Here is an 18,506-nt window from a genome sequence, read left to right as displayed (position 1 = left end):
AAGCCCACGACAACACAGCCCCTGAATCCGAACTAGAAGCTATGCCTTAAACTGCCTCTTCTACTATAGGTATGTATGTATGTATGTATTGTTTTTTTTTTTTTTTTTTTTAACAAAAGACCAAAGGAACCAGGAGGACGGCTCATCAGGTGGAGGCACTGGCCACAGAGCCCTTGAGCCTGTGTAACGGCAGAAAATCCCAGGGCCACATGTCACTGTGGCACGCACACCCACCGCATTCTGCAATACCCACTAACTAATGACGGGACCAAAGGACGGATTCAGGGCTACGTTTTGTTACTGTTAAAGCCATCACAGAAAAAGGAACTCACATTAGGTAAGCAAATGCTGTGAAACAGCCCCTTTGGTTTCAGTCCTCCCGTGCTGCGTGCCTGGCACATTAAGTGTGTCTGACATCCATGAGGCCTCCCCTTCCCCTTGATAACTGCTGAGGGGTGGGGGTGGGCAGAGCGTAGCAGAAACTATGAAGAAGGCTTCTCACAGTTTTGAAGGACGGGAGGAAGAAACCAAAGAATGCATGAGAGAGACCAGTCGTGGTCTCCTAACTCCAGTAGTTACCATCTAGCCCTTCACAGGACAAGTTTGCTGTTTACTGACAGGAACAGAAACTATTTATACTATTAGGCTATGGACACACAAGCCCTTCAGGAAAGGACTGCAGCCATGCATCCCCATGTCTCCTGCCATTACTTCAAAGAGTATGATTATGGACAAATCTGAACACATCCACCACCACCACACCACCACCACCACCACCACCACCACCACCACCACCACCACCACCACCTCCTTTGTCGGGAAGAGTCCATCATCACAGAATGGAAAGGGCAGGTGGCGCGGTTAATGGAGAAAGGCACAGGAAACACCACATTCCAGAGTATCAGCTCCTCTCCAGAGATAGCTCCTTCTCCCCATCCCAGCAGTGAGGTCCGGGCACAAGAGAGCCACACTCGCCAGGTTAGTCAGGAGGAACTGTCCATCCCTTCCACTGCTTGGGTCTTTCACACCCACAGACTTCAAATTCTTGTTCTCAGTCCTGCCCTGGACTACCCCACCCCACTCACACAGCCCCCTCTTTGAAGCCCAAACACAACCCCAGTGCTACTCCATCCCCGAGTCCTGGCTTCATCTTCAGCTGTCAGTTGGACACAGCCACTTGGAAGTCATTTATTTCCCTTCCAAATGAAAACATCCAAGAGTGGAGCAACAAATCCCTGGGGAGGAGCCAAGTGTCTCTTTTCTACAGGAGAGCACTGACGCACAACCCATGGTTTCTTACTCAAATGAACCAACAACTGGGGAAGTAAAAATCGTAACCACACGTGGCTACTGAGTGCTACATGTGCTGACTCAGTGCTGACTGCAGGGACTACCCTCAAGACCAGGTGTGGTGGCGTGGACAGGGAAGTAAGTGGGGGCAGAATGATCAGGAGTTCAAAGTTATCTCAGCTACAGCAAAATGTAAGGGTAGCCCAACTACATGAGACCATGTCTCAAACAAACAAACAAAACACCCAGACTGGCCTCACACTCCCAGGCTCAGGTGTCCCTCTGCTTTGGCCACCTCTACAGCTACAGGCATGTGACATCATGGTGAACTAAATGGAATTTCTTCCCTCCCCTCTTGTTGTCTCTCTCCTGAGGATCAAACCCAGGGCCTCACACATGCTAAACAAACACTCTAACCCTGAGGTACTGTTAGACGGCACTGATCCAAAAAGTAGCAATGTGCTCCTTAAAATGAAAAGTCTGAGCCGGTTTCTCAGAAATGTATCACACTGACCATGTGTTCTCTCTCTCTTTCAAAGATTTTATTTATTTAGTCTTCTGCCTGAATGCCAGCAGAGGGCACCAGATCGCATTCAAGGTGGTTGTGAGCCACCATGTGGTTTCTGGGAATTGAACTCAGGACCTCTGGAAGAACAGCCCGTGCTCTTAACCTCCGAGCCATCTCTCCAGCCCCCAACCATGTGTTTTCTTAAAGGTTCAAACAGAAACAGAGAGTAAGAGCCTAGCAGCTGTGAGAGGTCACAGGCTGCCCCAGGTGACAGGTCTCACTTAAAACTCTGCACTGCACTCCACACCCAGGTACTAGCATCCTGTCTGGCACATGTATGTTCACTGGCAAAAGGACGGAGGGCCCTGTAGAGTAACGTGAGCATGCTGAGTGCTTGGTCTATGTGTTAATTTTCAAGGATTGTTTCCAGCTACCTCAAGTGCTAACACTTTGGATTGGGAGTCTGGATGAGCAAATCCGTGGGGCAGTCAGTCAGCAGTTCAGAGCAGAGCGAGCTGCTCTGCTGGGCCTCTTTCCCTCGTCCTGATAAACCTTCTCGGATTTAAATCAGAATTTTTTTGGCCTTCTGGAAGTATTGGCCACATGTGGCTACATGCTTTTTTCAGATCTCAATTTCTGATTCTATTCTTAACCCAAGAAAACAGGATGTCAAGACCATTCTTCCATCCTCTTCTTCAGGAAAATGAATCTAGGGCCATATTACAAAGAACAGTCATAAAAGAACTTTCTGTGGGCTGGAGAGATGGCTCAGCAGTTAAGAGCACTGCCTGCTTTTCCAAAGAACCTGAGTTCAATTCCCAGCAACCACATGGTGGCTCACGACCATCTGTAATGAGATTTTGTGCCCTCTTCTGGCCTTCAGGCATACATGCAAGCCAAACACTGTACACATAATAAATAAATATTAAAAAAGGAACTTTTTGCAAGCTAGAAATTTTAGTTCTACCATGCAAAAAGCAGTTCACATCTTAAGTGAGGGTGACACCTGCTGGCAACAGGTCTCAGAAGACAACTTTCTAAGAAGTACATTTTTGTTTGCCATTAAGGAGTTCAGCAGCACAGTCACACCTGGCCAAGAAGCCCTTGAACCCCACAGATCAGGTTGCAGTGACTTGGGAACCCTTTCCAAAGTGCCAGTAGTCTCAGCATCTCTAAGAGCCCAAGGAACACCAACTGTGCCTCAGTCCTGGGTCACTGAGCTTTGGTTCTAACCATGCTGGGCAAGACCTCTTCAATTACAGTCACAGCCCATGCTCACGCTCTCTGGCCTTCCCTCTGCTTTGCTGTTATACTTCTGGATTTTGAGTCTGACCTTCAGCCTGGCTTCCAGCTTCCACACATTGCTGTGGCCTCAGAGACAGGATGGCACCTGCTGCCAACTCATTCCTTCCTAAGCACCACAGCTACGAAGTGTGCACAATGTAGTGTGCACAGTCAAATTGCTGCCACTGTTTACATAAAACCCAAGTCCTAACCGCCCAGATCTTCTTTGCCTTGTGGTCTTCTGAGGAAGAAGATGCTCATCCATGCAACAAACATAAATTATTTATCCCCTTGCTGGCCTAGGGTGTAGGGAGTAAGGCAGCTAGGGGGCTATGTGTGTGATGCAGTAGACATGACAATGTCTGGAGGTTTGCTCTGTCCCAATGAATTACCAGTTACTCTGAAATGGTATCAAAATTAAATTAAGTGCTACTCTCAATATAGTGCACTAGATAACATTAATGCTAAAAGTAATTTTAATAGTGGCTACTAACAATAATTTCATTCAAAAAGAAGGTTGGAAACTTATGTTAAAGCTGAGTGAGCAATACAGCATTAGTGCCTACTGGCCTTTCTCGACTCCTACCCATATCCATTTCCACTAGGGCAGCACACTGGACAGACAGCCAAGGGTGCAGAAGGCTCCTGAGTGCCTGCACAGCTCTCTTGCCTCTCCTCTTCACAGTCATCCTCAAGCGTGCAAGCTCTAGGCTTCCTGCACCTCAGCCAGGCTTGTGCACTTGGGTCTCTGGTGTTCTAGGACACAGATATGCTGAATACCCTGTCCATAGGGCTGTTCACACTATCTTTAATAAACTGATAAAGTGTGGAAAAGCTAAGATCTCCGACTATTTCCTAGAAAATGTAAAATTGTGCAATCTGCCAGAAGAGGGAGCCCGTGTCAAATCACTGAAACACAGCAAGAGAAGCAAGCTGGTAAGGAAAAAGGCCAGGCTTTCAGAAGGCCAGCACCCTGTAGCCTTGACCACACATTCCCCTCTGCTAGCTCCTGAGGTGTTACGACAACCTTTGTTTAGTTCTGGAAAATATCCTACCCTCAGGCTTAGGCAAAGCTTGTTTCCCCTCTCTTATCCAGGCTTATTACGTTCCGGTCACCTTTTAGATCTACCCAGTTTCCTTTCAGAGCTCCCCACCAGCTATCATCAGTTATCATCCAACCATGTCACTGTCTTGCCCAGCAGCCACTACAGTTAGCAAAGACACATGGGGTAGATGGGTGGGATCTATATCCACAAGGAGAGTGTTGGTTTCTGTTTATTTTAGTTTTTTCCCCCTTCTCTCTGAGCCTTGGCTGTCCTGAAACTCATTAAGTGGACCAGGCTGGCCTTGAACTACAGAGACCAACCTGCCTTCACCTCCCAAGCAGGGATTAAAGGTGGGCGTTACCAAGTCCACTCTCATTGCTCCTTCTTTTTTCTTTCCTCATCCTCCTCCTCTTTTTTTTTTTTTTTTTTTCTTTTTTGGTTTTTTTGAGACATGGTTTCTCTGTGTATCTTTGGCTGCCCTGGAACTCACTTTGTAGACCAGGCTGGCCTCAAACTCACAGAGATCCACCTGCCTCTGCCTCCAGAGTGCTGAGACTAAGGTGTGCCACCACTGCCAGCTTTTCTCATTTATTTTCAAAAGCTGATAATCTTCCAGTCCTTAAAGTGACAGAAATACTTAATGAAAAGATGACTAACTGTAAATCTTTTCAGATAGAAAGTGCAACAGAAGTAAAGCACTGTATCCAGAAATTTTATTGCTTATGTATCCACTGCTCTACTAAAATATTTGTGAGAACAAGAAGCTTACCTAGAGCATCCAACAGGTCTTTACTGTTAGGGAGCTAATGAGCTAAGCAGTCAATTCCAGCAGTAAATGTGAACAATGCAAGCTTGCACTCAGCAAGAATGCCATCCTCTTTCACAGTTATCAAGTCATTGCACATCCAGAAAGAGGACAACGACGGGGACATCAGGCAAACAGGACATAGTGCTGAGCCTTTCTGAGAATCACAAGAAACTAAGTAAATCACAGGCAGGCAGCTGATGGAAACAGACACTCCTCAAAAAAGACACACACATCGTAAACAAGGACATGAACATAATGCTAACCCTGTGCTGGCTGGTTTTATGTCAACCTAACAAGCTAAAGTCATCTGAGAGAAAGGAGCCTCAATTTCAAAAATGACTCCACAAGATCGTGCTGTAGGCAAGACTGTATGTAGGGCTTGTTCTTAGTTAATGATTGATGGGAGGACCCAGCTTACTGTGGGTGGAGCCATCCTGGGCTGCTGGTCTTGGGTTCTATCACAAAGCAGGCTGGACAAGCCATGGGGAGCAAGCCAGTAAGCGGCACCTCCCTATGGACTCTGCATCAGCTCCTGCCTCCAGGGTCCTGTTTGAGTTCCTGTGCTGACTTCTTTCACTAATGAACAGTGATGTGGAAGTGTAAGCCAAAGAAACCCTTCCCTCCCCAACTTGTTTTTTTGGTCATGGTGTTTGATTACAGCAATAGAAACCTTAATTAAGATAAGTACTGAGCCGGGTGTTGGTGGCGCATGCCTTTAATCCCAGCACTCGGGAGGCAGAGGCAGGTGGATCTCTGTGAATTCGAGGCCAGCCTGATCTCCAGAGCTAGTGCCAGGATAGGCTCCAAAGCTACACAGAGAAACCCTGTCTCGAAAAACAAACAAACAAACAAAAAGATAAGTACCACTAGTTATTAGGAATCATAAGATGGTCCAAACCATATGCTGGTAGTATATGGAACTGTGAAACAATACAATTACTCGGGGGAAAAAAGTTTGCAGCCTCTTGAAAAAGGTTTATATAATTATTCTCTTCCATGTGTTTATTCAAGAAAACCAAGCTACATACTATTTTAAGACCTGGACATAAATGTTCATAAAAGCTGAAGAACAAGCCAGGCGGTGGTGGCGGATGCCTTTAATCCCAGCACTCGGGAGGCAGAGGCAGGTGGATCTCTGTGAGTTTGAGAGGCCAGCCTGATCTACAAAAGCTAGTTCCAGGACAGCCTCCAAAGCCACAGAGAAACCCTGTTTCAAGAGAGAAAAAAGAAAAAAAGAGCTGAACAACAGAAAAACCCCTCAAATGTCCAGGAGAAGGTGAATGGATATGCAAACTGTTGGTATGCCTGCACAATGAAACACTAACCAGCAAGAAAAAGGAATGAACCAGTGACACATACAACATGAATGAATCCCCAAGAATTCTGCTGAGCAAGAGTGCAAAGGCATATAATTCCATTTATTATATATTACACTTGAAAGTTAATTCTATGGCAGAAGCAGGTCAGTGTTTGCTCAGGGACAGATCGCCAAGGAGGAGACAAGAGAAATGGGGGTGGAAGGGACAGAGACATTCTTAGGAATTGCTTGGTGTCATTTTGCTGGTAGTGACAGTTTCACAGGGGCATAATAAGTTCCAACATGAAGCAAACTGTTCTCTTTAAATATTTGCAATTTACTGCATTCCAATTATAACTCAATAAAGCTATCAACACACACACACACACACACACACACACACACACACACACACACACACACAGGAAAAGAGGCCAGATTCTCTCTCATTAAAGCAGACTGTCAGCAGCAGTGAGACCCAATAGAGAGGTGTTCCACCTGCAGGCTCACAGAAGCTGTGCACAGGCAGCACGGGAACCTGGACTAGGTGTCGCCTGCTCAATCTGTGGCCATGGAGCTTTGCTGACTTTCTTTAAAATGTCCATGTCCCTGACCAGAATTTGTGATTTACCAATATGTTTTTTATCTTTTAAAACAGTCTATGATCTGAAAAACACCTTAAGTCTTAACACACTTTTCCTTTGATCCTATGGGGAAAATTAACACATTTACTATCTCTCCCCCTTGGGTTGAAGAATAGAATTTTAAAAATTCCCTTAAGCATAGAACAACAGAGTCAAAGAAAGACAAATCTAACATTTAAAGCCTTAAGTTGTTCCCTAAAGATCCTTCACATAATAAATTCTTTCAGTCTTGTTTGAAAACTATAAAGAGTCTAAGTTCCTTCCAACGGTGAGCAGTTACACAGCTAACAGACACACAGACTGTGTTTCCAGTTGTGTGGTAGCAGAAACAATAATATACAACTGACAACAAGAGACCACAGTTCTAATTCTGCTACTAATGAGCTGTCATAAACCATTTAACTCCTTGGGATGGCATTTCCTCACTCAGTACTATGGGAGCTCGGAAATCCTGAAGGAGTCTTCAACTCCAAGATTTTAGTTAACTCACAGATGGGCAAATAAAGTGTCACACGAAGTAAAATGCACATTGCTGAGCCTACCGAACAGTCTGTTAGCTTCTGCCTTTAGAAGATGCTCACATCCTCTTAAGAGAAAATGAGTATAGGTCTGAGATTTTTGTCCATTTTATTTCACTGTTTAGCTCAGGAAAACCCAGATCTTATGTTTTATCAAAACCAGTTGCTGATTACTGTGTTCAAAGGACTGGACAGACAGCCATGGCTACCTCAGTTACTCAGAAGTACCACCCATCAGTGGGTGTGGAATGTGAGTTCTTGCTTCTTTTTGTCTCTATACCATAAAGTCAGGGTGACAGGCAGGCTCTCAGAACTCTTCACTCACGTTGATAACAAGCTTGTGTGTTTCAGGTGAGCTGTATGTAACCTGTGACTCAGATGGCTACATTGACAACAAAGTGCAGAAAAGGCTCTCTGTGAACTGGCAATCACACAGGGGACACATGTCAGGGCCGCACCTGCACCACCAAGATCTCAACTCAGTCGTCATAACTAAACATCAGGGGCACTTGCTTTCAGAGATGCTATAACTAACTTCAAATGTTTTATAGGAAAACTTATTTATTTTATGAACATAAAAAAATTAAGCCAGGCATTGGTGGTGCATGTCTTTAATTCCAGCACTCAAGGGGCAGAGGGCAGAGGTGGGCAGATCTCTGTGAGTTCGAGGCCAGCCTGGTCTACAGAGCGAGTTCCAGGACACAGAGAAACCCTGTCTTGGAAAGAAAAGAAAGAGAGCAGAGAGAAACAGGGACAGAGACAGAAATGGGGGGGGAGGGGAGACCTTCCTGCCAGCCTGTTCATAGACAGCATCATTATCTTTGCATTAGAGACTTAAAGAAGAGCAGCTAAACACCCAACCTCTGCTCTAACGATACCCTTAGTGATCTCATGACAGTAGGGACTAAAGTGCTGGGACTTTAGTGCTTGAGTGCTGGGACTAAAGGTGTGCGCCACCATTGCCTGGCTGGCAGGAAGGTTTTTAAAGGGCTTTGTGTTTTGGCATTAAGAGGAGTATGAACCGTGGAAAGTACTGGATTCTGGGAGTTTATATGAATACACAATGAGATGTAAAGGATGGCTACTAAACAGTAACTGGGAAATAGCTTGGATGGATTAGTTTCTCTTAGGATTTTTTGTTCCTTCACTCTGTGTGTGTGTGTGTGTGTGTGTGTGTGTGTGTGTGTGTGTGGTGTGTGTGTGTGTGTGTGTGTGTGTGTGTGTGTGTGTGTGTGTGTGTGTGTGTGTGTGTGTGTGTGTGTGTGTGTGTGTGTGTGTGTGTGTGTGTGTGTGTGTGTGTGTGTGTGTGTGTGTGTGTGTGTGTGTGTGTGTGTGTGTGTGTGTGTGTGTGTGTGTGTGTGTGTGTGTGTGTGTGTGTGTGTGTGTGTGTGTGTGTGTGTGTGTGTGTGTGTGTGTGTGTGTGTGTGTGTGTGTGTGTGTGTGTGTGTGTGTGTGTGTGTGTGTGTGTGTGTGTGTGTGTGTGTGTGTGTGTGTGTGTGTGTGTGTGTGTGTGTGTGTGTGTGTGTGTGTGTGTGTGTGTGTGTGTGTGTGTGTGTGTGTGTGTGGAGAAGCCAGAAACTGACATCAGATGTCAACCTTCTATCAGTCTTTACCTATTTTTTGAGACAGGGTCTCTCAGTGAACTTGGAGCTCACCAATTGGCAACACCAGGCCAGTGAGTCCCAGGCATCTTCCTATCTTCAACTCCCTGGAGATGGAAGGACAGGCATATGCCACTTCACCCAGTTTTTTACATGGTGTTGGTTAACAAGCACTTCACCAACTGAGCTAGTGGGATCTCCCCCTACCCTTTAGGCAAGGTCTCTGTCCGGTAGCCAAGGCTAACCCTTGCACTCAGAAAGGCATTAATGCAGAGCTGCCGTAAGGACAGAGGCCGAGCAGAGCTCCAGAGAGCAGCAGCAGTGTCTGCTGTCTGCAGAGAAAGCAGGGCTCCTGTGGTACAAGCTACGGGCAGGGTGCCAGAGGAAGGGTGCTCCTTCTGCAACTCCCCTACTTGGCCTGCTCTTTAGAACAAGCGTGAGACTCCCACAAAGAAATCAAAAGCCAGGACTTAAAAAAAAAAAAAAAAAAAAAAAAAAGCCAGGTGCTGGAGAGATGGCTTGGTGGTTAGAGAGGACCAAGGCTCTATTCCCGTCACCCACATGGCAGCTCACAACTGTCAGTAAGTCTTCCTCCAGGGGATCGCACATTCTCTTTTCCAGCCTATGTTAGACAGGAGGGACTCCTAACACACCCACACCACCTCCTCACTGCCTGGAAAGCTGCTGTGCTTCTCTGCCGACCTTCCCGACATGTGCTGCTCTGACAGGAGAAGGTGGGCAAGGGTTTGCTGTGCTGTTCCACAGACTCTCCTTGCTTTGTAGCTTTGTATTACTAGCCCTGGTGACAACAGCAGCAACAGAGTCACTAACGCCAGGGCCTAGAACTGGCCTAGCACAAAGGCAGTAGCTGAGGGCTCTAGGCAGGAAGGAGGGAACATGGAGATGTAGCCCTATGTACTGCCAGGCCACGACAGGGGAAACAAACAGAACACTGTGAGCACAAATGTTATCACCAAATCAGGCCATGTCCTTTCTAACACCAGTGCCTAGTCAAAAGTGTCACCTCACAACAGCTGATTCTGATGGCACCGAGTAATGATGGAAATCTGAGAAAAATGTAAACCCAACACTGCTAATAATCATCAGAAAACAATCTAGACTGGAGGGATGACTTGCTGATTAAGAGCACTGGCTGCTCTTTCGGAGGACCTGGGTTAGTTCCCAGCACCCACATGGCAGCTCACAACCACTCTCCAATTCCAAGAGATGTAGCACCCTCTTCTGGCTTCCATGAATGCAGGGCAAACATGTGGCACATATGCAAACATGCGGGCAATATACTCATACATATAAAATAGAAATAATTAATTAAAAAGAAAATTATGCACAAGTACTTTAGATTGTTCTGTTTCTAAGGACATGAACAACTGTTTTAGGACAGACCCAAAGGACAGTTGTAGGCACTGACAAAGTGTCCCACAGAGCCAGCCACTCAGAAGAGGTAACAGGAAAGCAGTCGGGTGCTGTCAGCACAGGCACACAGAGCAGAAGTCCCAGGCAAGGGGCAGCACAGTTTGTTCAGGCACCACGCAGCAGTGAAGGACAATGGAAACGAACTGTGAAAGTGACTCGTTTAAGGGGGATGAATGATACACAAAGAGTTCTGTTTTTGTAGATGACAGTAAGAACCACTGTTTTATTTGAAATCATAAACTCAAACACAGCCACAGCCAGTCCTTTTGGTCCATTTGAAAAGATTCTAACAGAGCAGAGAGGCCCTTGTACCCTGCTGCTTCTAATACTCATGTAACAGTGAACTAACTCAGCTCATGACATGACTCTAGTAGCCTGGCGCAAGGACTGAGGCACAGGGCAGAAGCCCAGGCTCCCCCGTTATGCCTGGACTATTACAAAACCAAGAACTTACAAGTCCTGTTCAATTATGAAGTTCAAGTGTAAGATCATACATGTAATTTTAACCTTGAAAACTGCCAGATGCCAGCTAGAAGTGAAGTACTAGAATAGACTGCAACTGAGAACTCTTGTAAAAGCCCTTATATTGCCAGCACCTACAAGTACAACTGTGTCCAAGGGAAGACAAAAAGATTTAAGTAACAGTGAAGTACAGCAACCTTTACTCAACATCAGTTACACTCTAGCTATTGGTCCCTTTCTTTTCCTGTGGGAGCTCACTTGTCTTTACAACAACTTTATAAGGCAAGAACAATCCATCACTTTTCTCATTTTAAAGATGCAATACCTGAAGCTTCAAGAAGGACCTTGTCATGGAGGGAACAGAGCTGGTCTGTGACCCACATGTGTCCCTACTGTGTCGAGTATGAAGTGCAGGGCATGGGCTCACTCTGAGCCTCCAGCACACCCAGCACGCCTGACCAACCCTGTTACAGACAAGGGTAAACAAGCTCTGGAAAGAAGCCTCTTACCCGTCACTAAGAAAGAAATAGACGATGTCTGCAAGGGAATAGCTGGCAGTAAGGAATTTCAAGCTTTAAAAAAATTTAGCCTTCTCTGGGTCTTATTCCAAATGAATCACCTTCCTGAATTCGATCCTTATTTGGTGGGAATTAAAGCAAAAGGAAATTTAAAGTGTTGTTTAAAACACAGATAACATTTTCTAGGCAGTTTTATATTAACCTAATGACAATGAAATGTAGATACATAAAACCAGTCACAAATGAAGAGCTTCACAATGTATAATAAATGTACAGTCAAAGACAGACTTAGATCCTTTGTTTTAATGTCACCTTCTGGGGTTCAGGGTTTAACAGCACTTGATGATCTTGCAGAGGACCTGGGTTCAATTCCCAACACCCACATGGTGGCTCACAACCATCTTAATTCCAGTTATAGAGGCTCCAAGGCCCTCTTCTGGGCTGTGTGGGCACTGCACACACTTGGTGCACAGACACACATGCAGGTGAAAATATCTATAAACATAAAATAAATTTTACAAAAGTCACCTCATTGCAAAGTTGGATACCGCTATAAAAAGTATGCCCCTCCCAAAATGTATATTAAAAACAAATAAACAACTTACCTTTGGTTTTTTGATCAGCAGCCTGAAAAACAAAAATCAGAAATGCTTTACAAACGGTTGTGTGGAATGTACACATTGATGAAAGTTTATAAGCAGATTTTTTTTTTTTTTTTTTTTTTGGGTTTTCGAGACAGGGTTTCTCTGTGGCTTTGGAGGCTGTCCTAGAATTAGCTCTTGTAGACCAGGCTGATCTCGAACTCACGGAGATCCACCTGCCTCTGCCTCCCGAGTGCTGGGATTAAAGGCGTACGCCATCAACGCCTGGCTTATAAGCAGATTTTAATTGGTTTAGGTTTTGCTCTTTTAGTTTCTTTAAGACATGGAGCCTTGACTATCCTGGAACTCACTGTGTAGATCAGGCTTGCCTCAAACTCAGACAGATCTGCCTGCTTCTGTCTCCCAAGTCCAAAAGTCTTGGATTAAGACTTAATTCTTGAAATTTTAAAAGCAAACCAGGTAATTTACTACTGAGAAAAATCAGTATTTCTCTACATGCCATGATTACATGACAGTGTTAAGTTACAGGCAAAAAAGTTTTTATGGAGCTCCCTATCTGCCACAGTCTAGAAGGGATCCTTCAAACCACATGGCACATTACTTAGGTGAAAGCAAAGATGGGTTGTATAATTTGGTTTACATGTAATGAAATAGAAGTATGACTATAAGGTTTAAAGAATTCTAAAAACCAGATTTTTAAGTGTGTGGTGTGTGGTGTGTGTGTGTGTGTGTGTGTGTGTGTGTGTGTGTCTGTCTGTCTGTCTGTCATGTGTGTGTGTCTGTCGTGTGTGTGTGGTGTGTGTGTGTGTGTGTGTGTGAGTGTGTGTGGTGTGTGTGTGTGAGTGTGTGGTGTGTGTGTGTGTGTGGTGTGTGTGTGTGTGAGTGTGTGTGGTGTGTGTGTGTGTGTGTGGTGTGTGTGTGTGTGTGTGTGTGTGTGTGTGTGTGTGTGTGTGTGTGTGTGTGTGTGTGTGGTGTGTGTGTGTGTGTGTGTGTGTGTGTGTGTGTGTGTGTGTGTGTGTGTGTGTGTGTGTGTGTGTGTGTGTGTGAGTGTGTGTGGTGTGTGTGTGTGTGTGTGTGTGTGTGTAGGTGCCCAAAGGGACCAAAAGAGGGTGTTGAATCCTCCCCTGGAGCTGGAGTTACAGGTGGTTGAACTGGGACTGAACTTGGGTTCCCTGGAAAAGCAGCAAATGTGCTTAACTATTGAGTCATCTCTTTAGATTGGTTTATACAACTTATTTTAACATTTATAAATAAGATTTATAAAGACTATTTACCAAGACTGCAAAAAATATTTCTAGCTTTTCTTATGCTGTCAGTTTCATGGCTCCTTCCTGATGTTTTAGATGGGGGCTGCTCTGGGCTGGATATAGTCCACTCTCAGAAGAAGGCATGAACATTCTTGCACATCAGCTACACAGCCCCTGGAAACAAGACTTTGCTATGTCTGGCTCTTTAAAAAAGACATTTTGCAGCTGGCACCCTAAATAAACTGACTTTACTAGCTAAGTACCCATTATTTACTAATTACAGATTTAGCACATTGATTTAAAACAGAAACAGAATCAAGCGTGGTCATGAGACAGCTATTCTAAGGCACATGTGACACACATGACTACGACGGTGTGGAGAAAGGAATTGCAGCAAACCTTTTTCTGAGCACCTTCCTTCTTTTTCTTGTCTTCCTGCTTTTTCTTTTTCTTTTCTTCCATCAAACGTTCCTCTTCTTGTGTTTCCTGTTCTTTTACCCTATTAAATATTTAAAAAGTGGTATTAGCATGATGACTGATTTAAAGCCCATTAAAAAATGAAAAAAAAAAAGAAAAAAACAAAACAAAACAAAACAAACAATCAGAACCAGAACTGGTGGCACAGGACTATAATCCTCGCTATTTGGGAAGGTGAGGCAGGAGAATCATGACTGGCCCACAGGGTAAGTTCAAGACCAGTCTCTGTATGTGTGGGAGGGTGCTGAATGTAAGAGTGTTTGGCTGCCTTGTCTGTGAGATGCCCTGGGGTCTGACACTCAACACTGGGGTAGAGGACAGGGATAGGATCGGCACACAAGGTCTTGAGCTAGACATACACAGGATGGAGACTCTTTGAGAGGATGAGAAATGGAGGTTCACCCAGGACTATAAAGTGTCTCAGTTATCTCATTTGTTTGCTTCACATTTGTGGAGAACCAGACTTGTACTGGGCATTGTATGAAGGACATGGAGTAAGGTACAAACCCATCAGACTAGTGCTTTTCCAAGTGTTGTCTCACACCATCACTGCATGTGTCCATTTGTGGTTTCTATCCTGCCCCACAAACCAGGCTTTTGGAGGCGAATCCCACGTACACTTAATTTCATGTTTGTCTGACCAAAGGATTATCCCTCTACACAGAGCCCTGTTCAGCTGAAGAGCTATTACAAGATACACAGCATGGAGGAACTCTGCTTTAAAAGGTCACAACAGCCTAGCCACTGGGCTATGGAGCTGAGGAGTCTAATAGCCCAAGTGGTCACTAACAATTGCCTGACAGCTCCATGCTCTCCCAACAAGACAGGCTCTGGCCCTTCTTCATTCAGTCAGAGACCTGGGAAGCGTTCTCATTAGAGGGTACAACAGGATGAGGGGCTCTCCTGACCCCTGGTGCTGTGGCACTGTAAGGTCAACATGTGGCTATGACGCCCCTGCTGATGACTACAGACCTAGGCTGAGCACAGGCACCCTTGCAGCTCTGGTAGTCTAGCATCCCATGCAGCAGCACTCCCAACACTCATCTTATCCCAGGCCTCCTGCTACTAGCCATTTGTCTCTCATGGGTCTCCCAATTAGTGGCCCTCTCGACAGAAACACTGGGCTCCAGCCTGCTGCACTGATAACCAATCCATACACTCAGCCTGGCAGTGCTTCTGGCTGCTCAGCAGCAGCAAACCTGCCCACAGCTCAGAGCATGTGCCAGCATGTGGGGACTCCCTTCTAAGCCAGCTCCTCTGTGGGGACTCTACCAGTTTAGGGGCCACACCACTTTCTATAGTTGATTGCTTGTTGTTGTTTGAGAAAGGGGTTCACTATTTGGCCCTGGCCTGCCAGGAATTAATTCATTATATAGACCAGGCTGGCCTGAAACTCAGAGATCCCCCTGCCTCTGCCTGTCTCCTGAGTGCTAGGGTTACCACTGTAAGATTAATACAGATGGGCAGGCATATTTAACAGATAAATATGAGAAATAGCGTGCCCAAATCTACCCATGCGTAGATGTTGCCTTGTATTTATATCTGTGAATATTCTTTCTTCAAAACAATGACTCCTCAGTTTCTGGTTTCCAGTCAGAATTAACTTGGGAAGCTTAGAAACATCCAGACCCGAGGCTGCTACAGCCATGTGGATGGGACCTTTGTGGACAGGACTCTGGCATTGGCACACGTACAGCTTCCGGAGGGCTCCAGATTCAATGCACATTATGAACTTTGAAAAATGACTATTCATGATCCCAGAGAAACTCTCCAGGAATGTTTCACGGTAAAAAAAAATGTTTTCAAAAAAAAAAAAAAAGTATACACTGTACTAAGCCATTTATATGCACAGCATTCTAGGTATAGGCGGCCTGAGTGTAACCAGGTATGCTCCAACCATACAGCTTCAGCTACACATCTAGGAAGAAAAAAAAAAAAACCATGTCAACAGTGGCTGCCTGCAGTCGGGCTTTCTTAATCTACAGCACACTGAGACCCTTAAATTATCTTCAAAGAGGAAATATAACAAAGGGCAGGTAGGGGCTCTGTGCTGCAGAGGTAGTCAACAGGAGGAGGAGTAAAATGACTTCGACTTAATTCTATTCATCTGCAAACTAAAGTAACAAAGGCCAGCTACTCTTCAGCCCAGGTGTGACCTTTGTTTGACTGCTCATGTTTACATGACAAAGTACCACAGCAGCAACCACCTCTACCCCTAACTTGCACTGTGCAGCTGCTATTTTTTTAGTAATAAAAAATGAACACATAATGACGTTTCTATTTTGTAATGTAGTACATGCCCATGGGAAAACACACACTGTACAAAGGTGAAAGTCTAAAGACTCCTTCTTTTCTTGTGTGTCAGCTGGAGTCATCTTAGACGCCATCAATGTATGCTCAAAGTTTCGGGGTACCCCTAAGAGTGCTCTTTGCGGGACGTCCTGAGGGCATAGTGCAGTGACACAGCACTTGCCCGGGCACATGTATGACCCTGGGTTCAATCTGGGTGGGTTGGTGGTGTGCAGCTGCAAATCCCAGGAAGCAGGGGTATCTTGAAATTGAGCCAAGACTCAAAACAAAAATAAAAACAAACAAAAAACACTGAACCAACCCAAAAAATTCTTCATGTGCTTCTTTTTATTTTTGGTTGTGAGCCTAGCTTTAAACGGCTGAGCCATCATCTCTCCAGCCCATGTACTTCTTTTTTAAAAGTACTAAGTGAGATGTACTTACTATTCCCTTTCTTCTATGTTACTTAATGATCCATCCCAGTAAGTGTGGGGCACGTTATTCCTGTGGTTTTGGTGAGTGCTTCAGCTCTGAGGGGAGGCTTCCCGAGTTCTGAAGGAAAGGGTATCCTGACCGCATGGAGGAGCCAAGGAATACTGCAAAGTCATGCCACACAACAAAACTCAGAGACTTATTGGGAGAGACACAAGAGGGTGGTTACCTCTGCTCAGAAGAGAGGCAGAGGGGAACTGAGCAGGAGGCAGGCTTTACATAGGAGTGTGTGTGTGTGTGTGTGTGTGTGTGTGTGTGTGTGTGTTTTCCCGGGTGTGTGTGTGTGTGTGTGTGTGTGTGTGTGTGTGTGTGTGTGTGTGGGTGTGTGTGTGTGTGTGTGTGTGTGTGTGTGTGTGTTTTTTCCAGGGTGGAGATTTCCAGAGTGGGGATTGCTGGGATTTCAGGCTCAGGAACCAGTAAATTTTGGTGAGTTTTCACACCCAGAAGTGGGCTTCAACATTTTACCCTACAGCCTGGCTCTGCTGTTTCATCAAATATGTGAATGTAGCCATGTAGCACATGGAAGGCACTTTTGTACTTTTTGCAGAACCCTTTTTCCCCTTCTGAGGCACAATCTATCCCACTGTGTTGTCCCCCTGGTTGGCTTGAACTCACTCTGTAGATTGTCTTAATGGTTTTGGTTTTTTTTTAATGATTTATTTGTTTTCATTTTCTGTGCACTCATGTTTTGCCTGGGTGTGTGTCTATGTGAAGGTGTCAGATCCCCTGGAGCTGGAGTTACAGACAGTTGTGAGCTGTCATGTCATGTAGGTGCTGGGAGTTGAACCTGGGTCCCCTAGAAGAGCAGCCAATGCTCTTAACTGATTAGTCATTTCTCCAGCCTCTGTTTGGAGTTTTTAATCACTGCTCTTTTATTTTTCTTGTACTTGTTTGTATTTTACACTTCTCTACTCACCTAGAGTTTAAAACCCTGCCTTTTAAAACACAGAGACAAAAAAACAGGACCTTGTGAATCCAGGCTGGCACTGAACTGGCTCTGTAGCTATGAATGACCTTCGACTCATGATTTAGGTACATTTACCTCCCATGTGCTGATATTTCTAGAGCTCCCTATCTAGCTCCATTCATCTGGGAGCAGGCCTCACAAGAACTGACATGTCAGGCACACCAGTTAAAAATCTAAAATTTCTGTAAAAGTATGTGGTACACTTTTCCCTTTTAAAGTACATATAGCTCAGGTCTGTCTGTGCAATCCATCAACCCTGGTTAAGTACAGCTCTCACCCCTCATCAAAGAATCTTCTTTTTGCAAAAGATGGAGATTAGTACAATGATACATAACTGGCCAAAATGCAGGGAACAACTAACCCTGGAGTGCCCAATTCCAATGGAAATACCTCCATCAGGCAATGCAACATCCCCTCCTCAGCTCAGGGAACATCACGGAAGAGGGGCAGAAAGACAGATTGGAAGAGCAAGTGCACGCAGCTAGTGTTGCCTACATGACAAGGAAAGGCACCCATGGACTCTCAACAACATGGTAACCTGAACAAGACCAACACACCAGCTGACATGCCAGCATGGACAGGGGAAACTCCGTAAGGTCCTACCCTAGAGGAGGGGCTAACAGGTAGTCAACGGCTTCTGAGAGAGAGGGAGAATCAGTTTTCTTCATGAACAAGCTCCCACGTATACACACACACACACACACACACACACACACACACACACTCACACACACACACACACGAATATATATGTAACAATAATAATTAAAGATGAGGTTGTAGGGCTGTAGAGATGGCTCAGTGGTTAAGAGTACAGGCTGCTCTTCCAGAGGTCATGAGTTCAATTCCCAGCAACCACATGGCTCACAACCATCTATAATGAGATCTGGTTCCCTCTTCTGGCATGCAGACACACATGCAGGCAGAATAGTGTATACCATAATAAGTAAATCTTTTAAATAAAAAAACAAAGATGAGGCTGCAAATTTGAGAAAGAGGGAGTACTGGAGAAGTTAGGAGGG

The 18,506-nt window shown here is 45.1% G+C and overlaps 1 protein-coding gene across 3 annotated transcripts in view; it reads right to left on the bottom strand.

Moving 5' to 3' along the window:
- The window catches only part of Tnrc6c (trinucleotide repeat containing adaptor 6C), a 74,759-nt gene extending 59,245 nt beyond the window's left edge, over positions 1 to 15,514 (bottom strand). For 2 of the 3 annotated variants that reach the window (XM_027425538.2, XM_035447301.1), the window contains exons 1-2: positions 13,659 to 15,514; positions 12,016 to 12,037 (exon numbers count right to left, since the gene is read on the bottom strand). In XM_027425538.2, the coding sequence (XP_027281339.1) occupies positions 12,016 to 12,037; positions 13,659 to 13,721 (85 nt within the window). In that variant the 5' untranslated portion in view covers positions 13,722 to 15,514. The remainder of the gene's footprint in view (positions 1 to 12,015; positions 12,038 to 13,658) is intronic. The other variant, XM_027425537.2, reaches the window with a different exon arrangement.
- Between the last annotated feature and the right edge of the window lie 2,992 nt (positions 15,515 to 18,506).

The sequence above is a fragment of the Cricetulus griseus genome, chromosome 7, assembly GCF_003668045.3.
Source record: "Cricetulus griseus strain 17A/GY chromosome 7, alternate assembly CriGri-PICRH-1.0, whole genome shotgun sequence".
NCBI lineage: Eukaryota > Metazoa > Chordata > Mammalia > Rodentia > Cricetidae > Cricetulus > Cricetulus griseus.
Note: the sequence above shows the minus strand (reverse complement) of the source record. Positions and strands in the feature narration are given on the sequence as shown.